The 27907-nt window shown below is 42.4% G+C and overlaps 1 protein-coding gene and 1 pseudogene across 1 annotated transcript in view; both read left to right on the top strand.

Moving 5' to 3' along the window:
• Positions 1-27907, top strand: part of DYNC1H1 (dynein cytoplasmic 1 heavy chain 1) — a 3754902-nt gene that overhangs the window by 2387707 nt on the left and 1339288 nt on the right. Inside the window, exon 58 of the mRNA XM_044073590.1 lies at positions 18505-18666. Coding sequence (XP_043929525.1) covers positions 18505-18666 — 162 coding nt within the window. The remainder of the gene's footprint in view (positions 1-18504; positions 18667-27907) is intronic.
• Positions 18772-21333, top strand: LOC122804323 (annotated as a pseudogene).

The following is a 27907-nucleotide window of genomic DNA, read 5'->3' as shown; positions in this document are numbered from 1 at the left end:
AGACGCAAAGATAAGGACCGACATACGAGGTCCGTGACTTCTACCGACACCATGCCAAAGCCGACTACAGGTGGTCCTGTTCTCAGTGAGGCGCCTACGCAGCCCCTGACTACCGACGACACTTCATTGGCGGTGTCTACTGTACCCGAGGTCGCAGGCTCTTCGGCCCACACCCTGACTACAGATACCGAAGCCACTCTTGGCGGTGAGACTCAGAGTTTAGACAGGTCTGCCAACTCTCAAGGGGTCTTCAGGCCTTCCTCTTCTTTTTCCATCAAGGCTTTCACCAAGTCTAAAGCAGCCATGCATACTAAAAGACAAGCTCCACGGGGCCCTTCTCAAGGCCCCATGCCTAAAAAGCAGATGCTCAAAATGGCTGAGGATTTGATTACTCTTATCAGGGGTTCTCAACCCCCCCCCGGGACAAAAGGCCCAGAGTGGAGGAAGAATCCACCTCCTCCGACCAGGCCTCCATTATTTCAGAACATTCTGAAGACCAGGAACATTCATACTCCCCTTTTGAAGATTCTGATGCAGAGGAGTCCATTCCCTCTGTCTCCCCCCCTGAGGATTACTCTTTTGGGGAAACCTTGCATACCTTGAGGGAACACTTCCACTGGGAAGGCCAAGAGTACTCGGACTCCATGAAAAGGCTTAGGGATTTTCTCTTGCTCCCTCAGCACAGACCTCTGGCTATACCTTCTGTCTTAGACATTCTAGATGATGTGTATTCGGAGGCCTGCCTTAACCCAGACTCTTTACCTCCAGCTCCAGTCAAGCCTGACCGGTATTACCAGGTTCCTGACTCACACCAATTCCTATACAAAAGCCATGCGGCTGACCCAGAAACTATTTCACAGGGCCCCAAGGGAATTAAGGCCTCCACTGCTAAAAATCCATTACCTTCAGAGAGAGATTCCAGAGCTTTAGAAAGGTGGGGGAAAAAGGTATACACCTCGGCCACCTTAACCATGAGGGCATTAAACTGTCAGTTCCATATGTTAAAGTACCAACAGTTTCTGTTATCACAGTTGAGAAGCAAAATGTCACAACCTAAACAACAAGATTTGAAGGAGTTGCAGGATTTAATACATAGTGCAGAACAAGTGGGTAAACATACCTTGCAATGTGGTTTTGATGCTTTAGAGGCCTCATGCAGAGCTGCTGTTACAAGATCAGTCATACGTAGACATGCCTCGCTCAAAGAACAAACCTTACCAGATCATGTCAAAGCTAAATTACTAGATGCCCCACTGCAAAAAGATGTATTGTTTGGTGTTAAAGCTGAGGAGGTATTAAAGAAAATGGAGGAAAAGGCAAAATCAATGCAAACAGTGAAAGATTTCCTACAGGTACAACCTCCACGTTTCAGTAGAAATTGGCCTTCCAAAAATTGGTCCTTTCCAGCCACGGACAGACCCCAAAGAAGTAGATACAATGGCAAGCACCTACACAAAGAGGTGGTGAGGATAGTTCACAGCCATTCAAAAAGCAGACCCAATGACTTTCCCCTTTGCATGCCAAGCAAGGCTCAAATGGCAGCACCTTTAGGCGGAAAACTGGCATTATTTTCGAAAAATTGGCATATTGTCACAAAAGACAAATGGATCCTGGACGTTATAGACAGAGGCTACAGATTCCACTTTCACACCCTTCCAAAAATGAGAGGCATGCCAAACCTGCCACACAATCAAAGGGCAGAGGCACAAAAACAAATTTCAGATGATATGGACATGAAAGCTATTCAAGAGGTACCTGCACAAGAACAGGGTCAAGGTCATGAACTATTTATTTACCCATACTTAATCAGAATACAGTACACCAGACAAATACAAGTTGGGTTGTCGAAGGCATAAGTCCTTATTGTTTTATTCTAACATTTAGCTTGGATGCTAAAACAGTAACAGCTATAGTTCAGAAAAATTGGAATTTGTTTATGAATGACGTTGCATTGAGGAACAAACTCCAGGGTTACCCCACTATAGTTTATAAATGGGGACCCAATCTAAAACAGTTACTGGAGAGGAAACCTAGGAAGGTAGGAAGTTTGTTAGGTATGTCCAAGTGTAACGTGTCGGTATTGTAAACATATGGAGACAGGACACACCTTTGAGGTGAGGGGTAGAAGGTACAAAATAGAGGGTAAATTCAACTGTCAGAGTACACAGGTGGTCTATATAGCAAGGTGTTCCCACTGTCCGGTCTTCTATATTGGAAAGACCGACAGAAACTTGCGAGAACGAGTGTATGAAAACATATACGCTATAGGGAGACGTAAAGGAGAGGACGCCCTTGCGAGACACATAATGGACCACCCATCCCATAGTTTTACCTTTCGAGTTATAGATAAAGTCCCTATGGATAATAGGGGGGGCCCTGAGTCTTTGATTCTGGAAAGTTGTGAATTAATTTAGCAACTAAGACTAGATGCTTGTCACTACCCAAGCATCAATGAATCGAGTTCCATCATGTGTATTTTGAGACTGAAAAGTTTGAATAGATAAATAATAAATGTGATAGTGTTCAATCTCGCCGTTTGTTCTTACACATGGGTTCGGAGCCGATCCTCGGCTCCGTGTCGGCCTCTTGCAAGCTCTGCATCGAGAAGAAGCTCGAGACAATCTAATACCCACAATCCCCCTCTGCCTTTACCTCAGATCTAGTTTGCCGCTGCTGCGTTCGCATCGCTGGGAGCTAGCTCGAGCATCTTGAGATAAGATATAACTTTATTTTGTTATATTTTAGAGAAAATTTGTTCTAATAGTAACTTTTGATATACTGTGTGTAGGTGTGTGTGAGTAGGATAGAATTTCTCGGTACCGTTAAGTTTATTAACTGGTTAGAGTTTTTCGGGGCCTACCAACCCTACTTAAATTTGACAACCGGACTTGACATTAAAATCGGATTTGACTTTTTCCACCGGATTTGACTCTTATACTGGACTTGACTTTTATCTTACCTGTAAAATGTCTGATAAAGTTAAATCAGGCTTTAAGCGTTGTCAGTGTGGCCAAAAAATGTCAGTTACTGACAACCATAGTTCCTGTGTCTACTGCCTTGGCCCTCTCCACTTACAAGAGGACTGTTCAATTTGTCTCTCTTTTAGTGGGAGGGTCATGACAGATAGGCGCAGGAAACTCATGGACAGAGGATTATTAAAACCTTCCTTTCAGGAGGCTCTGGATGCTTCAGACCAGGCATCAAAATCCTCGAAGGAATCGAAGACGTCGGAGCCCAAGTCATCGGCTCCGAGCTCTTCGGTAAAGTTAGATCACCGGTTCCACAGACTTCGGGCCGAGTGTTCAACTGGTGTCGGTTCCTGAGCCTCGAGTCTTGGAACCGGTGATGGAGCTCCTCCATCGACTTTATTGAGGTCGGCTCAGTCTTCGGTTCCTTCGACCCGCTCTTCTTCCAAGCTCTCCGATGTCGATGTGGATCGTGTGGTGCAGAAGTTATTGGAGCATTCGCCCTGTCCAAACTTATTTCAGTTTCCACCCAGTTGGTGTCGAAACTTGAAGGCCTCCCATTGTCTCCATCCATTCCTCCTCCGAGACCTGTCCAGTCTTTGGAGCCGGAAGAGGTTGATCTTCTGATTGTGGAGCCCTCGGTCCAGAACCGTCTTTTCTCGGTCTGTTCCTCACCTCGACTCCGGACCCGTACCGGAGTCTCGGAGCCGACGATCTGTCCTTGGTTCCGGGGCCGAGTCGAACCGACGCTTCGGTTCCGACTCTTCCTCGGGCCTCGGCGGATCGATTCGGCTCCGTCCTCGGGTCGATGCCTTCGTGCCTGTTTCGGGATTCTTCCCATTTCTTCGAACCGAGATTCTTCGATTCGGGACCCGGGGCTTCGACCATGAGGAAGGTGTTGTCTACCCAGACAACCACATCAGTGGAAGCAACCTCTCCTCCCCATAAAGGGCCGTTATCCTCCTCTGCACCCACGGCCACATCCAAGCGTCGAGCACCAGTGTCTCAGCCACCCCTGGAGGGTGCCCCCTCTTCCTCGGAGGCTTCTTCGGATGCTCCCCACGAAGAAGTCCCTAGGAAAAGATTGTGTAAGAGGAGACACTTGGATTCTCCACAAGAATCCTTGACATCCGATACTGACTTAGATGAGTCAGAAGGGTCCCCTAAGTCACCTTCAGAAGATGTCTCTTTTTCGGACATATTGGAGATCCTGAAACAGAGAGGTGACTGGCAGTCCCTCCCCCCTTCTGAGGATGAGTCAGTTTTGCTGAAGGCATTCGGTGCTCGCCCTTCTTCCTCCTGGGTCACTCCGCCCTTCGAATTAATGGAACTTATTGCTCAAGGGCGTGGGAGGCTCCTGACACAGTGGAACCAGTCCCAAGGAAACCCAATAAGTATATCACTGCACCCCAGGACAAGACTTACTTAACAAAAGGAGTTCCAGTGGACGCTATGGTGGTGGCAGCGGCCACGAAAAAGGAGATGTCGGAATCTTCCTCATCTGTCCATCCCCCTAATAAAGATTCTAGGACTATGGACAGGTATGGGAAGCGCATTTTTAGTTCAGCGGCTTTTTCCATGCGATCCCTGAACTATTTGACCCACTTTACACGACTACAGAGGGATCTAGTCAAAGAGTTGGGAGATACCCTCCAGGGTACTACAGATGCTGCTGTCTCAGAGAAAGTGACAGCGCAACTTAATACCCTTACATCCATTGTGAACTCGTCCATGAGGCTGATCTCTTACGCAGCCGAAGGTTCGAGTAGGGCAGCAGCTTCAGCGATTGCTCTTCGCAGACAATCCTGGATGCGCTTATGTTCATTTGCGGAAGCCTTCAAGTCTTCCTTTACTAACGCCCCATTTGACGGTGCCACTCTCTTTGGCCCCAAAGTAAAGGAGACCCTTACCCAGTGTGAACAGGAGGGAAAGACTCTGTCTGCTGTCTGAGTCCATTTTTCCACCCCAACCAGACCGTACCCCAAAGGGCAACGTGGTGGAAAAATGTGGTTTCGAAAACCCCAAGGATCTTTCCCAGGCACACAGGGTGATGCCCCTTCTAGAGGCAGAGGAGGGGGCAGAGGTGGAAGACGCCGCCCTGGCGGCAGAGGGGGTCCGCAGAATCAAGGTGACAGGGATACACTCCCTGGCAAACCTTTCCAGCACTCCTGAGAGGAGGCCCGACTGTCCTGCTCTGGAGGCAGTCGGGGGTCGCTTAGCTTTATACCCTCAGGCCTGGCAAAACATAACTACAGACAAGTGGGTAAAAAGCGTGGTTACCAGAGGTTACATCATACCCTTTCTATCCCATCCCATTCCAAAGAAAAGACTCCCAGATGTACCGCCCCATCTGCGAGAGCCAGCAGCTATAGAAATTTCAAAGCTGCTAGAAAAAGAGTCATCCAACCAGTCCCAGCGGACCAGCAAGGATTCGGGACTTACTCAAGGTTCTTTTAGTTCCAAAGAAAACAGGGGACTGGAGGCCCATTCTGGACGTAGCGACCTCAATACCTTCGCCAAGAAAGAAAAGTTCGAATGGTCACGCTTCAATCGATCCTTCCATTCTTACAGAAGGACGACTGGATGTGCTCAATAGATCTGAAGGATGCATACTACCACATCAAAATGGCCAGGGCATCCAGAGATCATTTGCGCTTCCGGCTGGGGGCCAGTCACTTTCAATTTCGAGCCCTGCCCTTTGGTCTGACCTCAGCCCCCAGGGTCTTCACCAAATGCATGGCAGTGGTAGCGTCTCACTTGAGACGCCAAGGATTCCAGGTGTTTCTGTATCTGGACGACTGGCTCCTTTCTGCCACCACCCAGCGTCAACTAGTACAGGCCAGAGACTATACTCTCCAACTGTGTGTTCACCTAGGAATTTCCGTAAACTTCGGAAAATCCTTACTTCAGCCATCACAGAGTATCTTGTTCATAGGAGCGGAATTAAACACACATCAGTTAATTCTAAGACTTCCTCCAGAAAGGATACTTTCACTTCAGACTCACATACGTCTTCTTCTCTTGTCCAGGAAATCCCCAGCAAAACTGGTACTGAAGGTTTTGGGACTCATGTCAGCTTCTCTTATTGCAATACCCGTGGGAAGGCTGCACATGAGAGTCCTACAATGGCTACTGTTTGCACAATGGTCGTTCCAACAACTACCTCTAACACACGAGATTCTTATAACGAACACATGCAAAACACACCTAAACTGGTGGCTTCAAACGTGCAACCTTTCCAAGGGGAGACCATTTGTGCTACCCACGCCTACAGTTACGGTGACCACGGACGCTTCCCTGATAGGGTGGGGGGGGGCATCTTTCAGGGACAGACAGTCCAAGGCGAATGGACCAATTTGGAGTACAATCTGCACATCAATGTTCTAGAGTTGAGGGCAGTGTTTCTAGCGTTGCAACACTTTGCTCCCCTTCTTCTTCTGGGAACTATTGCAGTTCAGACGGACAACATGTCGGTAGTCTGGTACATAAACAAACAAGGGGGAACCAAGTCCTATCAGCTATACAGAGAGGCCATGAGAATCTGGCAATGGGCGGAGTCCACGGGTCGCTTTCTAATAGCAACGCACATCCTGGGGTCATCCAACGTCATAGCCGACAGGCTAAGCAGAGCAATTCTGTTACCGCACGAGTGGTCCCTAAAACAGTTGCGAAAAAGATTTTTCGCACGTGGGGCCAGCCTTCCTGCGATCTGTTTGCGTCTCCAATGAACGCCAAATGCGGGAGCTACTTTGCCCTATTACCCCCTTCAGGGGAAGTCCCCAGGGACGCACTGATTCACGATTGGCCCCCGGGACTCCTGTACGCATTTCCTCCATTTCCCCTGATATCAAAGTTTCTCCAGAAAGCCAGAAACCTACACAGGACAATAATCCTCATTGCCCCATTCTGGCCTCGTCAAATTTGGTTTCCCTTCCTGAAGACACACTGCATTCGGGGACCCTGGATCCTGGACCCAGAGCCAGATCTATTGACTCACTCGTCAGGGGCTCCCCATCCCGCTCTTGTCCCTCCATCTAGCAGCTTGGCTGCTCCAATTCCCAACTTAGCCAGGTCTGATCTTCTTTCGCCTGCAGTTCAGAATATATTAGTGGCTTCTCATAAAGCTTCCACTACTAAAACATATTCTAGTAAATGGAAGCGATTTGTATTCTGGGCGAATATACAGCAAGTGGATCCTTTTATAGCTCCTTTGAATAAAATATTAAGAGTTTTTAACAGACTTGTTCCATCAGGGTGCTTCTCCTGCCACATTAAGAGTTCAATTGGCTGCCTTTTCTAATTTCCATGTGGAAGAATGTGGGGCTCCTGTTATGGCCCACAGACTTTGTAAAGGCTTTTAAAAGGGTTTTCATATTAGACCACCAATTAGATCTCCTACGCCACCTTGGAGTCTAAACTTATTGTTATCTAAATTAATGTTGCCCCTTTGAACCAGCCTCCTCTTGCCCATTGAAATTTTTGTCTTGGAAGACTCTCTTTTTGGTAGCCATTACATCCGCCAGGCGAGTAGCTGAACTTCAAGCTCTCTCCATTAAGCACCCTTATTTGATCTTTCACTCTGACAGAGTTTCTCTTGAACTAATTCATCCTTCCTTCCTAAAGTTTGTTCTATTAATAATATTAATCAGTCCATTGAATTACCCACCTTCTTCAAGAATCACTCCAACAAAATGGAGTATATGTTGCACAAATTAGATGTTCACAGACAGCTAAGGTTTTACTTGGATAGAACAAAAGATCACAGAAAAACTGATCAACTTTTGTGGCCTTTGCTGATAACAGGAAAGGAGTAGCGGTTACCAAAATAACTCTTTCTAAGTGGTTAACGGATTGTATAATCTATGTCTATGATTCTTCAAATCAAACTCTTTTGCACAAACCCAAAGGACATTCCACAAGATCAGTGTCTACATCCCTGGCTCATGCAGCCCGCCTACCACTAGACGCTATTTGTGCGGCTGCTACTTGGTCTAAGCCACATACATTCATTTCTCATTATAAGGTAGACAAGGTTTCTAGGGACAGGGCAACCTTTGGTTCCACTGTGCTCAAGAACGTCCTTCCGTGAGTTCCTCAGGAACAAGGAGCTAGGCGCTACCCATGTGTAAGAACAAGGCGAGATTGAACACTATCACATATAGAAGTTATGTCCTTACCATAACGCTCCATGTGGAGTGTTCATCTCGCCTTTGTTCTTACATTCCCACCCTCCCGCCCTTAGGAAGAACGTTCAGTTTTTGGTGCCTGGCCTGGGGCATTCTGCTTCTGCTTTGCAGTTGTTGTGTATATAGTTGACATGTATATATATGTGGATGTGTCTATATATATATATATATATATATATATATATATATATATATATATATATATATATATATAGACTCTTAGTTCTGTGCATATGTGATGTAAGCATGAGTGTGCTCTCTCTGGAGACTGGTTTGCTTGCAAACTAGATCTGAGGTAAAGGCAGAGGGGGATTGTGGGTATTAGATTGTCTCGAGCTTCTTCTCGATGCAGAGCTTGCAGCGTCGACACGGAGCCGAGGATCGGCTCCGAACCCATGTGTAAGAACAAAGGCGAGATGAACACTCCACATGGAACGTTATGGTAAGGACATAACTTCTATTTTTCAAACATACAGTTTCTTTTGCACAATGATGTGAGAGGATGATTTTGCTTCATTAAAGTTTATCATAAATTAATATAATTATATTAATGACAAATATTTATTATTTTTTATAGTAGAGTTTTTCATTTTAAAACGTTAGGACTATGTAATATTATTTAAACATATACATACACAAGACTTTTATGGGTTTACCATTTTTTAATCTGTCATCTGATTTTTTTGGTTTTTAATTTGTGATAAATTTTGCAATGTCCACAAAGCAACAAGTTAAGTAAATTAGGCATATCGCTTTATTTTATTCATTTACTTATTCATTTTATTGATGCTTAAATGTTTTTAAAGTAGGATATATTGAGTGGTTTGCTGTTGCTATCTGGCACTATGAAATTGTAACAAAAAGAATGTAATACTTTAAAAGTTTGTACAGCTGGGGAGGGGCTTGTGAGTGTTCCACTATGCAGGCAATCTTTCAATGCTTGTCTAGAAATCATGTGACTAGGTGGATGGAAATTTAAACCCCTGTTTCCTGTGTAGTCTTTTTTTCTGAGGAATTTGATGTAAAGAAGCAAGGTGAGGCCGATGCCAATGAGGAGATGAAAACAGGCTCAAATATAATACTGTAAAGTACCAACCAACTCCAAAAAGCCACAACACGAACTCTGCAACAAACGCTACTTTATTGACCTAGGTTTCGTCCTTCCGAACTTCTTCAGAATACATACTATCATTGCAACTCACCCATTTTATACATTGTCAATTATTGAATAATTACTCAATTAATAGCCTAATTTCCCACCATAAATTCTTAAAAAGGAAATGGCATTGTAAAAATCACTGTGTTTAAGCACAAACCATTATGCATTACTAACTCATATACATATATTCCAAAGGAATTATATGCATTTATACACTTAAAAACTACTAATTGAATATCCAAATAATCAATTTGTTAATTTAAAAAAAAATACTTGCTTTTATAAATACATGTATTAAACCCTTATTAATGTATAATTTATTTGATATGTATTAATAATGTATACCTGTTTGAAATGTAAATACACTCAACTAGAACCTATATATTGTTAAATATTCCTTATAAATGTATTATATATAATTTAATGTATATAAAATGAAGATGTATAAATAGTATACATGAATACAGCCAGTATAAACAAATATATCATAATGAAATAGATGATGTAAAATTCTTATCTATATAAATGCCATTAATATATATATTGTTTATGTACATATAGTATGCAATCCAATTTTTGTTAAATCAACTATTCGAATATATTTTACTTATAAATTAATATAATGTGTTCAATTAATTATATGTGTATGTAAAAAATATATTGAAACAAAAATAAATAAATATAATATTGAAAATAAAATATACAAAAGGTATTTGTTTATTTAAATACATATTATACATGTACATTAACAAATATAGTTGTACATGTATTTGTAATGTTATAATTGATACCATGTATCATTTATTGTATATTCTATTCAGTTTCAATAATGGCATGATGGTCATATATTCATTTATACCCGGGGGTATACATGAATTAAGTTGAATTTGCCATTTTAATTCTTCCATATCTAAATGATACATAGTTATCCTGCCTTGTGGGTCCTGTTTAATTTGATTAACAACCATGAATTTAAATTTGTGATCATTGTGTTCTATAATATGTCTTGCTAGAGCATTACTATTTTTATGATGCTGTATATCTAATAAATGTTCTTTAATTCGTTCTCTAAATTTCCTTTTTGTTTTTCCCACGTAAAAGGCTTTACATTGCTGACATAAAGCTATATATACTACATTTGTTGTAAAACAATTATAATGTCCATATATCCTAATATTACATTCATTAATCATGATTTCTGTACCTGATTGATATATGTAACTACATGTACTACATGTTCCACATTTAAAGTTTCCTTCTTTTCCATTTTTATATTTTTCAATATTTCTTTTATTTTCTAATATATTTTTGAAAGAAGGACTCTTCTTATATACAAATTTTATTGATCCATTGAAAATTTGTCTCCCAATTTTATCATTGACAAAGAAGTCCCAATTTCTCTTAATGATATTTTCTATTTCCTTGGAACAATCATCAAATTTGATAATATACAATGGGATGTTATTATAGCCATCTTTATCCAATGTATCTCCATTGCCCAATGGTGTTTTATTCAACGAACCTGTTTTTAATATTGCCGTATAAGTTCCATTTTCTCTTTTATTTTTCACTTCATTGAATATTTTAACACAAAATTGTTCTGGGTATCCCCTATTCATGAATAATTGCATAATATATTTCATTTCTTCTATAAAATCTAGTTCTTCACTTACCATTCTGGCTGCCCTGACCATCTGCCCTTTAACAATGGCTTTTTTCTGATGGCCAGGGTGCCAGCTGTCAAAATGCAAGTACGCATTTGAAAAAGTAGGTTTTCTATGTATTTGTGTTTTCAAAATATTCATTTCTTTGTCATATATTATATCTACGTCCAAATAATTGATTTTATTTTCTTGGACATTATAAGTGAATTTTAAAAATTTAACTGTAGTATTAATATATTCTAAGAATTTTTCCAATGTATTTTTATCTTGATCCCATATGATAAATATGTCATCCAAATATCTGGTATAAATTACAAGATGGCCACAAAACTCTGTTGTAAATAAATAGTTATGTTCCCAATAACTCATTAAGTTTGCATACATGGGGGCACAAGGTGCCCCCATGGCTACCCCATTTATTTGTTGGAAATAACTTCCTTCAAAAAATATATAATTATTGTTGAGCACTATTTCCATCAAGTTTATTAAAGTGTTAATTTGATCTTGTTCATAAAGATGTGTCTCAAACAATTGCTCTTTCAGCCATAATAGGCCTACATCATGAGGAATTGTAGTAAATAAATTTACAACATCTATTGTTATAAAAGTATATTCTTTCTTCATAACTATTTTATTTAGTCTACTCAAAAAAATCCCATGAATCTGAGGAAGTTGATTTATTCAGTTCGACCAAAAGCTTTATGTGCTTAAATTCTATGTTATAGTATGTTAAATGCACTTTGGATTTATTCGACTTGTGTATGGTGTTGGTGTACTAGTGGTCAGCTTGCCTGAGTGGATTCCATGTGTGCGAGTTTACAGAAGTTTATCTTTCTTTCTTGAGTTAGTGTTTTGCAGCTTCATTTCTTGTTTTACTCGTATCTGCTAGTTGATTAACCATGTAGCTTCTGTTAAAACACACGTATTCGAAGTGAATCCCGTTAAAGCTAACATTCTGCTCGTGTGTTGTATTATTTTTATTTGTAATTAGAATATTTTGATTGAGAAAGGTCTACAGTAAAAAGATACTTCAGAATAATCAGTAAGAAAAATTCATAGGTTGCAATGAAGCATGGTGAGCTAATTGTGTGTGTATATGTTCATGTATAGTGTGTGTGTGTGTGTGTGTGTGTATGTATATATATATATATATATATATATATATATATATATATATATATAAAATATAATATTGCAATTAAATGCAGATACTCAATGTCACCCTTTGAATACCTTAAGATAGCTGCCAGCACAATAGCCTATCGAGTCTCCATTTTGATCAGTCGCTCCATAACTGAACAGTATGTTCCCAAAATCTGGAAGATTTCTTATATCATTCCCTTTTGTAAAGGACAGAACAGTACACACACATCCAGTTACAGACCAGTTGCAATATTTCCTCCTCTATTCAAAGTCCTAGAGAAATGCAGACAATCCCGGCTCATAAACTACCTTTTATTCAATAGTTTTCTCCGTAATTCCCAACATGGCTTTCGATCTAACCACAGTAAAACTACAGCTGTCTTAAGTTTCATGGTATACCATTAACCAACTCAGAAACAATGGTCAACTAGTCTCGTCATTTTTCTTAGACATGTCAAAAGACATAGTCTCTCATCAGCTGGTGAATCTGGGCATCTTGAGGCAATGTTACAATTGCCTCATGTACACAGACAACCCACTCCTTCTCCCACAAAACACAAATACATGTGAGAGATGCAACTATATAGCCAAACTGGAGGCTGAGCTCTCTCAACTCAGGACTGGCAAGACCAGACAGGAGGTGAAGGAAACCACACACACCACAAACCCAGTTTCACATAGAACTATCACAACTGCAAAACAAACACATAAACACACAAAGACATACTCGGAGGCACTGATCAAAAATCTACCAAAACTACAGAGGCCTCCAAAGTAGACACCCAAGCAACTGCCACCTCAAGACATAAGACATGCAACAAATAGTTCTCAAAGTCAGTGTGCTAAACAGTCACAGCCCTTAAGGCCAAACACAATGCCAGACACACTTGTTATAGGTGACTCCATAGTCAGACACACTGACATCCCACTCACCAGACTGAACAAGGAAAAGATCACAGTAAGCTGCCTGTCAGGCGCAAGAATCCGCCACATAACACAAGCACTCAGGTCACTCCACAGCAAGTACAAGTATGACTCTGTCATTGTCCATGCCGGTGTGAACGACCTGAGACGTACCTCCCTGGACTACATGAAAAGAGACATAGAGGAGCTCTTAGATTATGTAGCCCAGGCCGGTATGACCCTGACCCTGAGCAGTATCCTACCCTCACCAAGAATGATGCCACAATACAGAGACAAAATGATCAGCTTTAATAATTGGCTTAATTACTGGTGTCATTCTAAGGGGATCCAATGTCTGTCTGCCTGGGATGACATTCTTGACAAGCCACGCTGCTTTGCAAGGGACGGCTTGCACCTGTCACCCCTGGGCTTCCGGATATTGGCAAAGTCTCTTGCCACCCCATAGTGCCTTTTTAGGCAAGGCTCAAATGATAAACCTACCGCCTAGAAAACAAAAATGGAGAAAAACTAAGGGTAATACTGCTCAATGCCAGAAGTCTAAACCTCAAGATGCACGCCTCAAGCCCTCCTCAGTATGGAGAACATTGATGTCTGTGCTGTGACTGAAACCTGGTTCAAGGCTCCTGAGAGCACCCCAGCACTATCAGGTTATACCTCATATCATGCGTTCCGCCCCAAAATCCGGACCGAACCACAAAAGGAGGGGAGTATCCATATTCATAAAGGATACCCACACCTCCAGGTTAGTGGCAACGCACGAAGCATCGGAGACCATCCAGGTGCAATTAACCATAGGTAAAACTGCCCTACAGTTTGTAACATGCTACAGACCACCTTCTCAAACTCAGGAAACCCACACAGCCTTCCTGAAGACACTGGAGAGTATGAATGTCTCTCCAAACACCATCATATTGGGTGACTTCAACTACCCAAACATAGACTGGGAACATTACTCAAGCCCCAACACCCTAGCCCAAAGGTTCCTGGAGTTCATAAACTCAAATGCTATGGAACAACTAGTCACCATTTCCACAAGAGGAGAAAATATGCTAGACCTGATCATCACAAACATGGGGACAAAATGCTCCACACCGGAAGTATATCCCTCATTGGTGAGATCAGACCATAAATTAATCTCACTGGAGATCCACATCCCGCCCCCACCCCAGCAAAAAGACCACAGTGAAGAACTTCCCAAAAGCAAACTTCACACTTCTTAAGACTGGAGTGGTATCCTTCAAGGCCCCCGAGCCAGTGGAAGCCACAACCCACGCTGCTGAAACCCTTACAAATGCCTTCTACGAGCACCTCCAGGAATGTATGGATCAAGCAATCCCTAATAAAATCAAGACCCTTTCCACCAAAGGCAGGCGCCCGGTCTGGTGGACCCCAGCCATAAACAAACTCTACAACAAGAGGAGAAAGCTACTACATGACAGAGCAAAATCCCTAAAAGGGAAGGCATCTCTGATCAATACTAGCAAAAAACTATGATCACTCATAAAATCATCCAAGGCCAACTTTGAGAGAAAAATCGCTAATGACAAAAGACAATCATAAGGCCTTCTTTAGCTATGTTAGAAACCTGGGTGGAAACTCCCAGATATGCTCAGAATTAGTCCAAAATGATAAAAAAAATCACTGAACCCACAGACATTGCCAACATACTGGCAGACAGGTTCAGTGCAAATTTCTCCCTCCCCCCCAAAAGGAGAAATATCTATCCCACCAGAGTCTAGCCTCCCAAACATCTCAGATGCCCAGGTGAGAGCTGCTCTCTCTAAAGCAAAAAACACAGCATCAATGGGATCGGACGGTGTCCCCGGCTGTGTGCTACACGAACTCAGAGGAACTAAACCCACACATAAGGCTGCTGTTTAATCTTAGCCTTACTACAGGATACATACCCAAAGAATGGCGTACGGCAACTGTGGTCCCACTCCACAAAGGCGGTGCTTCTACGGACCCTGGAAATTACCGCCCCATAAGCTTGACGAGCCTTGTCTGCAAAGCTATGGAGAGGATCATAATGGAACTCATAAAGATATTGGGGACCTACAGACACTGGATCCTACCCAATTTGGCAGATCCTGCCTCTTGAACTTGGTCGACTTTTTCGAAACAGTCACTAAGGCCATTGATGAGGGTAAGGCAGTCCACACAGCCTACCTTGACCTAGCAAAAGCGTTCGACACAATACCCCACTCGGGCATCATAGAAAAGCTCACCAGCTTAGATGTAAACCCCTATGTCACAAGATGGGTTGCAAACTGGCTCAAGGACAGAACACACAGGGTTAGAGTTGCTGGTGCCATGTCAGACTCTAGGCCGGTCACCGGCGGTGTCCCCCAGGGCTCAGTCCTGGGCCCCTCTTGTTCGGCATTTATTTTTCTGAAGTGCAGGCAAACATAGGGGATTGTGGCTGACAAAATTTGCAGATGACTGCAAACTGGGCACCATAATTGACACTCCATCAGACACAGACATCCTCCAGAGAGGTCTCATAGAAATGGATAACTGGTGCCAGAGCCATGGCCTTAAGCTAAATGCCAAAACATGTATAGTCATACCCTTTGGGAAAAACAAGGTAACCCCTAATTACCACATAGGTGGTAATCCATTAAACACAGAAGAAGTTATCAGGGACCTGGGGACCCAAGTTGACAGTAACCTCTCTTTTGACACTCACATTGCCAAAGTGTTTAGGAAGACCTTTTACATTGCCCACCTGATCATGAAGGGATTCACATCCAGATCAGGAGAGGTCATTGTACCCCTGTACTCTTCACTTATCAGACCAATGATTGAGTACAACGCCCCATTCGGAATGTTCCTTACCCGACACCTGCAGCAGTTGGAAAGACCCCAAAGGTTCCTCACCAAAAGAATAAAGGGGCTCAAACATATGTTATACGATGCCCGACTGAAGAAACTCCAGCTCTATTCAGTCGCATACCGTCTGCTCAGAGGTGATCTGTGCCTGACATACAAGGCCATGTCCAACCCGGAATTAATGGACATGCTCCACCTCAAAAAATCCAAATCCACCAGAGCCACGAGAGCAAGAGACTTAAACCTTAACACGGATGTAAATAGGACGTGCTGGAGGGACAGATTCATCACCCAGAGACTCCCTACACTATGGAACAGAATCCCAGTCCATGTGAGGCAGAGCCCCTCACTGACTCTGTTCAAGAGAAATTTTGACGAGTGGATGGGAGATCATAGGTTTACCCCGGGAATCATCTCTGTATCACTGCTGGACAGAGGCACAGCAAACTAATGGGTATAGTATTCTCATCCTAAGGGGTGGTGAAAGCCACACACACTCTGGCTAGGCTTGTAAATGCCCTAGGGCAGATAGCCTAGTATGAACCTATGAACCTATAATCAAAAACTACTAAACGAGCTTCAGTCTGTTAGAATAACCAGCTCTGTTCTCACATGGTTCCACAACTATTTAATGGACCCTAAACAAGCTGTAAAATGGCAAAATGAACTGTCCTCACTGTTACCTACACAGTAGCAGTACCACAGGTTTCTATTCTTGGCCCACTCCTATTTAGCATCTTTACCAACAAACTAAATGCTGCCACCAACCTTCCCACAGTCATATACAGTATGCAGATGACTCCACACTCATCTGTGCAGCCCCTTTACTCTCTAAACTACAAGAAATTACCCAGCAATCTTTCACAATTCTAGAGTCATGGCTGTCTGACTCCTAGTTAATCCTAAACCCTAAAAAAAACTAAACTCATGATTTTCACTAATAAAACCCAAGATTTACAATTCCCCTTCCAAATTTAGGTCTCTGACAACACTAAGATAGAACTTGTATCACACTAAGTTACTCGGTGTTATAGTAGATTAAAAACCTGAAATTTGACATGTATATGTCACTAACCATAAAAAATTCACATTAAACTAGGCTCTCTGTACAGAATTAAACCATACCTCACAGTATACCACAAGACAACATATAGCTAGAACCTGTCTAGTTTCTACTCTTCTTTATGCCTCTGCTGCTTTCATCAACCTGAAAATAACTGACCTATTAAAACTAGAAGCCTGCTATAACAAGACTGCCAAATTTGCCACAAATTCTCCATGTAGATCCCATCATTGTATTGCCTTACGACAACTAAACTGGCTTAAATTACCCAACCTCCTAACACACACTCAACTAACCAACTGCCCATAGAACCAGAAGAATGTCCAGCACTTTACAACCTACTGCAACCACAAACTTACAAAAGGCAACCAAGATCTAATAAGTTTGTACTGCAAGTCACTAAGGCAAACAATAACCATGGAGATTCTCTGTATTCCAGTCAAGTCTTTAGAACCTGGAACTCGATCCCACAGAACATATTTAACTAGCTCTAACCCCTCTCAATTCAAAATACATCTCAAGACAATCCTATCTAACTCCTGAGTAAACAGTGTCCCACTACATAACACATTTCTCCTCTATGTATGGTCATTAATCGCAATACTGTAGTTTTAATAAAAATCTGTTTTTGTCTACATTGTACATACTGTGAATGTTTTTTTATTGCACAGCTTGTGTAGCATTGAATTTCCAACAATTGTATATTCTATGCTAACATATTTATACTCTGACAATTTCAGTGAGATATTTCTCTGTATATGCTTCCTTCTCATTTTTGTACATTGTCACATCCTTGTAACTGTTGGGGCTTTTCCTCCTGGACGTCTGCTGAAAAGGGGTAACTGTCCAGTCAGACTATCCCAGTAAACAAACATGAAAAAAAACATAAACTCCAAAAGACCAACTGTTCATAATGTTGACTCATCAAAATAGCAACACAAAATATTGAAACCCATAGGAAATCTTTTCAAAAAAATCCACACACTATTTCTGATCAATTTACACTAGAAACACTAGCAAAGACTCAAAACTATAAGAGTACTATAGGACGTGGTTTGTCAAATATTGGTAGAGTTACAGAAAGAGTTTTTCTATGCTAAGGTGCAGGGTTAGTGGTAGCATGCATTAGGTTGTGTAGCCCACCTTATTGTCAATACTCGTATGCATTCCCACCTTGTACACCAACTCACTTAACCTTTGTCAACATTCTAAACTGTTACCATTTTTAACTGCATCCACAGATTATTGTATATGGTTCTTTGCCATTTGATTGGGGCGAAGTTGTTGGAACCATGTCAAATAAAAAAAAAAATTGAAAAGATGTTTAATCCAAGTTAAGCCCCCTGTTAATTATTTAACTTTGTGCCATATGTGGGATTGCACATCAGTGGGAAAAGGGCACAATCCATTTTCAATGTTTTGGTTTTTCAGGATTTTTTTTTTGTATTAAAATGCATGGACCCCCCCAGCATACACACACGTTTTCTGAGTTGAAGCTTTACATGTTGTTATGATTGTGCAAATTGTCTTGTATTTTTTTTAGAAATTTTAACTCTTGTCATTTTAGGTGCACCGAAAATACACTGGTGAAGACTTTGATGAGGACTTAAGGACAGTCCTTAGACGTTCTGGCTGTAAGAATGAGAAGATAGCCTTCATAATGGATGAATCCAATGTTTTAGATTCAGGATTTCTGGAACGTATGAACACACTACTAGCCAATGGAGAGGTAATTGCATTTTTTTAAGATCTGTGTTGCTCGTTTTTCAAACCTTCTACAGGTTTGAATTGGTTTATTTCTTTAGCAAGTCTTTTCATTCTGTCCTGCTACCACATGTGCAAAGGTTTGGGTAAGGTAAGCTTGCAGTGATGTGCAGTGCCAAGACTATGTTCAGTTGGATTTCGTCTTTGACAACTGCCCTGTCCTTTCAAGCCCCACCCCCTCCAAAAAAAAGAGGAGGAGGGCATTGAAATCACAGTCACTAACTGCTAAAGGTGTTTGTTACTGCATATCCACAGCCTTTTCTTTCTGGTTTATTATTTATATTACAGGTTTCAAAAATGTCCAGCTTCTGTTGGTACATCTCAGTGCTCCATATGAGATGCCTACAACAGAGCAAGTTGAGGATAGGAAATCCATCATTTGAATGCTTTTGACAGGTTTGTTTTGCTTTTGATTTTAATTTTGCATGGAGTATTTAGTCAGAGGTGTGTGTTTTTCCCAACGGGCTGCTTGTTACTGCAAGAAGGAATAACAAGTGACCCATTTATTCAGGTTTGCTTTAAGTGATGAAGCTTTGATCAGAGTGTGAGATTCTCTCAGTTTTTGTGCAGTCCTCATGCATAGTCCATTAATGTCACCTTGGTGGTTGGCATTTTTGTATCATAGGTTTTTAGTTATTGATTAACACATCTCATGTATATAGGACTCAACCCAATACCAGTAGTTGCAATATGTTTCTGTCAAGGATGACTAGTTTTTCTTATGGTGTAATGCACTCATTTCTCATGTGTGTGCATCTTCATCCATTAATCACCATTCAGAATACTCCTAGACTTTCCCTCTCATCCAGTTCCCTCATTCTTTAGAGCTTCTCTCCCACTTAATCTGAGTTCATCGCAATGTTCCCACCTCTTTTTATGAAATTTAATGGGCGTGTGTCTTTCCACTTGCCCCTCTAATTTAATTTCCTCCATGGACTCAGTATCAGGCTTCGGTTCACTTTTACATTTCCTAGTATCATCAATATGCCTATCAGCACTCATAAGTGCTGTTGCATTTGAAAACTGCGTGCCCTATTCAGCAGTTGTTTTCTTTACTAGTTGCGCCCCATCCCTGCTATTTTATTCACCAGTGTTTAAATCACCTGTATGTTATCTAAGTTTATCACATTCCCAGAATATATGCATCCAGGTCCCCTTTTGCTCTTGGCCACATCTCCAACAATCTTCTCATCTCTGGGAACATTTTATATAATCTTTCTGGAGTATAAAAATATTAGTGCCAGCACTTCAAGAGAAAAAAAATATAAATTTCATGGATCTTGGTGCTATTCTTGGAACCTTACAAATTGCTTCACTTTCTTCTCCTGTTATTTGCTCATTAGGGCACACTTACATTCATGCTGCTGCCGCAGACACGATGACCATCTAACTTTAATCATTCTTTTTATATATATTCTGCCTATTAGTGAATTCTCAAGTTCTCACTTTTAGTATAATTTCTTCCAACCCTGGTTTAATCTCTGCACTTCTCTCTTCCTCACACGTACTTTAAAATGTTATGCACTCTCCAGTACTGTAAAAGGTTTGAGTAGAATCTGGAAATTTTAATGCATCTCATCTCAAGTTATTCTGTTCCCTCATCTCATCTCATCCCAAAAATGAAAAGCCTTGGCAGGCTGCTCATGCTGGAGGTCATTCAAGTCAACTAGGATTGTAAAAAAAAAAAAATAAATAAAACTGTTTGGCCCTGTATTTTTTTTTTTAGTCCAAGTTCTTGTATATAAATATTTCTCCCATGTAGCTAGACCTGCTGTTTGCCTTAACAGAAGTCTTAGAACTGGGTGCTTCAGGTGGAATTGGCCAGCCTCTTTCCCTTCTGCTGAAGAGCAGCCCACTGGTGAGCCATCTTGCTTTGTATGATGTTGCTCATACACCTTGTGTTGCTGCAGAGTGCAGACTTGAGTGCTATAGAAACCAGAGGAAAGGTTACAGGATATGTAGGAGCAGAACAGCTACCAGAGACTATAAAGGGCTGTGAAGTAATCCCTGGTATGACTTGTGATGACCTTTTCAATACCAATAATGCCACAGTCCAACTGCCATGATCTTCATCTCTTACCCTGCAAATTCTGCTATTCTAATTGCTTCAGAGGATTTCAATACAATCCTTAACAGAATCATCGGTGTCACAACAGTGGGTATAGGTAGAGCAAATACATTCATTGCCGAACTTAAGGGCCTTGACCCAGCTTGTGAGACTATTCTTATTGTAGGCCATGCTGGAAAGGCCATTATGCCTGTCATCTCAAAGTGCACTCCAAAAGTAAAATTCCAACAAGATCAGCTGGAAATGCTGACTGGCAAACAGAAAGCTAGTGTAGAACTTGTCAAAGCAAGAACAGGATCTGCAGCATTGTCCATGGCATATGCTGCTGCCAGGTTTGTTTTCTCTCCCGGGTGCATTGAATGACAAAGAAGGTGGTGATGAATGCTCATTTGTGAGATAGGAAACAACCGAATACCCTTTTTTATACACCTCCTTAGGAAAAACAGAATCGAGGTGAATCTTGTTGGAAGGCTGTTAGCCTTTGAAAAGAAGACTGTTATAGAAGCCATGACTGAATTGAAGACCTCTATGAAGGGGAAGGGATTTGTAAAGAACATGAAATGAATGTTCGTAGTCTAAAAAATTAAGCACTTGTTCAGAAGTGTCACTTTAAGAACTGTAGACTGCCGGCACCAGCTAGTACATTACAAGATTGTGAGTGCATCCCCAGCCCTATTGGCCACATCCCAAAAATGCCAACATCTGTACTCACTACCTTTTAAACATATTTAAAATCTTTTATATTTTGTTCTAATGTTTTCCGCCTTGTACGGATTTTTCCCCCCAAGTATTCAATCTGTTGCACACCACTTTGTTCTCTGCTGCTGCAGTCAGTAACATTTCCTCCCTTTTAGAAAAATATTTGGGGTCTAGCATGCAAAACACTTATTTCAGCTGAGCCATTGTAAAGTATTCATATAAATGTGGCCCTGTAAGCCCCCCCTTCTTGTACCGGAAGTAACATTTTTTGAGACTTAACTCATTCCTTATGTAGTCCAATATCTTTATTCTTATCCTATGTCAGAATGATGTCCTTCTAGGATGCATCTGCAGTCATCACATATGGGTTGTCCTGCCTCAGGCAGCCCTTCGGTCGGCCGGATTCCAAAGTCTGGGTCCGGCGTCGGCTGATGTTGCCCTTTCCCCAATGTCAGAGCGCCTGGGGTATAAAAGCGTCAGCCGACGCCATCTTCCTCAGTCTTTCTTGCCGCGTGGTGCCCGAAGCAGAAGCAGTTCGCAAGTGCCGGTCGGCCAGCTCCTGTAATTCAGCTACCGAAGACTTCAAAAGCGAAGTACCCCGTTGGGGACTCTTTCTTGCCTCAGCCGATGTCAGATAAAGTTAATAATTGCTTAACTTGTGGGAAACAAATACCTCATAAGGATTTCCACTCTTACTGCCTCTCCTGCCTAGGCCCAGACCACGACGTCTCGGCCTGTTCAGCCTGTGCTTCCTTCAACCGACGCACTCTTAGACATCGGGCGGAGTTTGCAGAGGAATTTTTTGGGGCTAGTTTTTCATACAATATGCCGTCGGAGACTCCAACTTCACATTTGACAAAGAAACGGAAGGGCAAGGACCGACACACACGGGCCGTGGTTTCGGCTGAAACCACGGCCAGGCCTACCGCGAGTGTCTCGGTCTCTGCTGAAACAGAGTCCTTGGTACTTCCGACCCCCGAAACCGCTCAACCGACAACCTCGGCCTCGGAGGCCCCTGCTGAGTCGGTTATTGAATTTCCTTCAGAATCTGGTGTCTTGGAAACTTCCGACACCATTCCTCTAGACAAAACTACACCAGCACGTGGTGCACCTAGGCCTCCTGCATCCATGTCCATAAAGGCATTCATCAGGGCTAAAGCTGCTAAACATACAAAAGCTATGCCTCCCAGGGTTATTCCTCAGGGACCCTCTACAAGTTCACAGATTCTAACTTTAGCAGAGGACCTTATTTCCTTAATTAGGGGCTCTCAACCCCATCCGGACAGGGGCTCTCATCCCCCTCTAGACAAAAGGCCCAGGGTTGAGCCCTCTGATCCCCACTCCTCAGAGGAGGCCTCTGATGGCTCTGCTCTCTCGGATTACCAGGAGGAGGCTTTTTCGGCCTACGAGGATTCTGATGCAGAGGAATCAATCCCCTCGGCCTCCCCTCCTGAAGAACTATCCTTCGTGGAGACCCTTCACACTATGAGAGAGCATTTCAAATGGCAGGGCCAGGAATTCTCTGATTCCAGGAACAGATTAAGAACTTTTCTGCATTTACCTCAGCATAGACCTTTGGCTATTCCGCCTGTTTTGAATGTCATTGATGATGTGTACTCTGAGTCTAGCATAACCCCTGACACTCTTCCTCCGGCCCCTGTCAAACCCGATAGGTACTACAGGGTCCCGGACTCGCATCTTTTTCTTTACAAGGCCCACTCTGCTGATCAAGAAACTATTTCCCAGGGCCCTAAAGGGGTTGCAGCTGCCACTACAAAAAATCCACTCCCCTCTGAAAGGGAGTCCAGGGCTTTAGAGAGATGGGGTAAAAAAGTGTATACTTCTGCTACTCTTTCTATGAGGGCATTAAATTGTCAATTTCATATGATACAGTACCAAGTGTATTTGTTAGATGAATTGCATAAGAAACTGTCTTCACCTGAACCCCTCGATCGCAAATCACTTCAGGATCTGGTACATAACTCCCAGCAGGTTAGGAACCATTTCTTACAGTGTGGTTATGATGCATTGGAAGCTTCGTGTAGGTCAGCTATGACAGGTGCAGTCGTACGTAGGCATGCTTGGCTGAAGGAACAATCTCTGCCAGACCATGTTAAAGCTAAGCTTCTGGATGCTCCACTGGAAAAGCAAAAGTTATTTGGCTCCACTGCTCAGGAGGTCTTAAAGAAATATGAGAAAAAGGCAAAATCTGTACAAACAGTCAAAGATTTTCTACAAGTCCAACCACCAAGATTCAGCAGAAATTGGCCTACCAAGAATTGGTCCTTTCCGGACACAGAAAGATTTCAGAGAGGCAAGAACAGGCGTGCCAGAGGTAGAGGGCAAGCTAGAGGCTCCTACAGAGGACGTCAATGGCAGCCTCCCAACCAGAGAGGTAGTGCAGGACCTACAACTGCTGCACAAGGACAGACTCCATGACTTTTCTTTGACTCCGCCAACCAGGGCTCAATTAGAAGCACCTTTGGGCGGAAAGCTTTCTTTATTCTCAGAAAATTGGCACAGTATTAAAAGAGACAAATGGACACTGCAAATAATAGACAAAGGATACAGGTTCCAGTTTCACACATTGCCAAAAAGAAAGGCATGCCAGACCTGCCACCAAATCAAAGGGCAGAGGCTTTGAAACAAATCTCCAACTTACTGCAAATGAAAGCTATAGAAAAAGTTCCTCTTTCAGAACAAGGCCAAGGATTTTATTCCAGACTATTCCTTGTTCCAAGAAAAGAAAATCAATGGAGGCCTATTCTTGACTTGTCCGCACTGAATACGTATCTCATTGTGCCAAAATTCAAAATGCTGTCCCTACAGCAACTCCTTCCCATGCTGGGCAAGGGGGTCTTGGCTGGTGACCCTAGACCTCAAGGAGGCATACCTGCATGTCCCTATCAGACAAAGTTGCAGAAGACACCTCAGAATTCTTGCAGGTTCAGAGCATTATCAATTCTCAGCATTGCCCTTTGGCTTATCTACTGCACCCAGAGTATTCACGAAATGCCTGGCATCAGTAATTGCACACTGCAGACTTCAGGGGATTCAAATATACCCATATCTGGACGACTGCCTTTTACAAGCGGACAGCCAAAACACTTTGGTAAAGGACTTGAATTATGCCATCCACCTACTGCAGGCCTTGGGATATACAGTCAACATTCACAAATCAAGACTTGTTCCATCCCAAAGAATAACTTTTCTGGGTGTGGATCTAGACACAATCACCCAAATGGCTTTTCTCACAGAAGAAAAACAAAGACAACTACCGGATTACTTCAAGAATCTGACAAGACAAACTCAGCTGACTGCAAGGAAAATCCTGCAGGCCCTGGGTTACATGGCATCTTGCATTCTTCTGATTCCACAAGCAAGGCTGCATATGAGGAAACTACAATGGTACCTAAGGAGTTTATGGACTCTGTACAGTCACAGCTTAGAAACTTTGATCCCACTCATTCCATGCCTCCAAAAGGAATTTTTGTGGTGGGCTCAAGCAAGCCAGTCAAACAGGGGTCTGCCCTTCAGCAAGCCAATAGCCAGCCAAACCATTACAACAGACGCTTCAGACCACGGTTGGGGAGCACACATGGAGGGCAGATGTATTCAAGGACTTTGGTCACAAAAGGAGCTACGCATGCACATAAACCAAAAGGAAATGCTGGCAGTGATGCATGCAATCGAGGCCTTCAAACTCTTTCTGCATCAAGGCCACCTGCCAATAAGGACAGACAACACCACAGTTACGTGGTACATAAGCAAGGAGGCACCCATTCCTACCATCTTTGCAGACTGGCAATGAATCTATGGGAACTTTCCTTGAAACTCAATATAGAGCTGCAATCCCAGTTTGTGCCAGGATAAGACAATATACTGGCAGACAGCTTAAGCAGAAATATCATGGATGCACACGAATGGATGCTGCACCCAGACATCTTCCTACAGATAACACAATCATGGGGAAGGCCAGACATAGATCTTTTTGCCTCCCCCCACAATCATCAGCTGAAGAAATTCTGCTCAAGGACATACCACCCACAAGCATGGAAAGTGGACTCCCTCTCTTACAGCTGGAGAACTCTAACAGTGTATGCATTTCCACCTCTTCCATTAATGACCAAGGTCTTACTGAAAATTAGGACAGAGCAGCCAAAAGTGATTCTGATAGCTCCGGACTGGCCAAGACAGCACTGGTACCCACTGTTAAAGAGCATGTCACGCACGAAACCATGGCCTCTTCCTCAATGGCCACTTCTCCTGACACAGCACAATTACAAAACTCTGCATTCCAACCTGAAAACCTTGCAACTAACAGCCTGGAAAATACCTAGACTCCTCCTCAGGATAAGCTGTCCAAGAGAGTGAAAGGATATCATCATGGAAGCTCGCCGGCCTTCCACAAGAAAGGCATATTCAGCAAAATGGGAAAGATTTCACACTTGGAGCACCACAAAGGGCCTAGATGCCACAGTGATGAACATGGCACATATCCTGGAATACTTGGCGGAAATGCTCCACAATGGCCTGTCTTACTCATCCATTAAAATTCATGCTTCAGCAATTTCAGCAGAGTACAATACTGATCCACCTGTCTTTTCTCATCCTCTCCTAAGACAGTTTCTAAGAGGAATTAAAAACATCAATCCTCCAAGGAAACCTCCAGTGCCTACTTGGGACCTTAACTTTGTGTTAGAAAAACTAACTCTGCCTCCCTTTGAACCAGCAGCATCTGCAGATCTACAGTTTCTGTCTTGGAAGACCGCCTTCCTTCTGGCCATAACCTCAGCAAGAAGAGTATCTGAGTTACCGGCCCTCATGGCAGTACAGCCATTTCTTATTTTTCATCAGGACAGAATCTCATTGAGAACCAATCCTTCATTTATGCCAAAGGTGGTATCCAGGGTCTCATTAAACCAAGCTATTCACCTGCCTAATTTCTTTCCAAATCCACAAAACAAAGGAGAGAAACTTCTGCACACCCTGGACATACACAGACAGTTGCGCTACTACTTGGACAGAACTAAAAACTACAGAAAAACTGACCAGCTGTTAGTAGCATATGCTGCTGGTGCACAAGGAAAAGCAATTTCCAAACAGACAATTTCAAAATGGATAGGGAATTGCATTTGATTTTGTTATTCCTTTCATGGCAAAACTGTGCCAGCTAACATTAGACTTCATTCCACCAGAGCCACAGCCACCTCCACAGCCTTCTTAAGAGGGGTGGCTATCAAGGACATTTTAGAAGCTGCTACATGGAGCTCCGTGCATACATTTTCCAAGCATTACAATTTACCTTTATATTCCAGATCCAGAGCAGGCTTTGCTACGGCAGTCCTGCAGGGCATTTTAGCTACACCATCCTTTACATAGATCCTCCACCCCCAGAATGGCTATGGTATTCTACCCATATGTGATGACTGCAGATGCATCCTTGAAGGACATAGTACAGTTTTGTACCTACCATAAATGTAGATGTCCGATAGGTATGCATCTGCAGTCAAATTCCCTCCCTCCTTCCCCTCTTTGGTATTTATTGGGTACTTTTCCCTCTCATAGCTAGCTGGGGTTATCTATTATAGTGTATTGGTTTTATATATAGATATATATATATATATATATATATATATATATATATATATATATATATATATATATATTTCTGTGCATGTTTGAAATTTATTGCATTTCTCCAAATTTAGCCTTCCTTTGAGGGCACCTGGCATCTGGGGCAAGAAACACTGAGGAAGATGGCGTCGGCTGACGCTTTTATACCCCAGGTGCTCTGACGTCGGGGAAAGGGCGACATCAGCCGACGCCGGACCCAGACTTTGGAATCCGGCCGACCGAAGGGCTGCCTGAGGCAGGACAACCATATGTGATGACTGCAGATGCATACCTATCGGACATATACATTTATGGTAGGTACAAAACTGTACTTTCTTCCTGGGTCATAAATATACTGTTATACCACATACCGTATTAATGGTATTGCACACATTTTAACCTCATGTATTCTCTGATCCATATCACTTGGGACCCCCTGCCATTGTGTAATGATCCCATTTTTTTAACTTGATCCCAGAATGTCTTAGCTCACCAGAAATCGTATCTAACCACATTCCCATACATTTCATCTTACTGCCCCCATAGTTGTAGATACCCTTGTACTAACTCCTAAGTTGGGGCATAGTTCACACTAATTGCATTTGTCTTATCCTTGTTGATTTTATAACTCCAAACCTCCCTATACACCCTTAGTAACCTACACAATTTGGATATGTCTACCTCAGGGATAGTCAGATAGACTATAACATCAGCAGCAAACAGTGTCTGTTTTTTTCTTATTCACTCTTTCACTTCCGTCCTGTTGATATCTGACTGCTGTTAGTCCTAAATAGACTGCTTAAAACCCCTAATGCCTTTCTCT

This window comes from Protopterus annectens, chromosome 6.part0 (genome assembly GCF_019279795.1).
Source record: "Protopterus annectens isolate FY-2018-M chromosome 6.part0, PAN1.0, whole genome shotgun sequence".
NCBI classification, from domain to species: Eukaryota; Metazoa; Chordata; order Ceratodontiformes; family Protopteridae; genus Protopterus; species Protopterus annectens.
The sequence above is the reverse complement of the archived record's forward strand: the minus strand, read 5'-3'. Positions and strand labels throughout refer to the sequence as shown.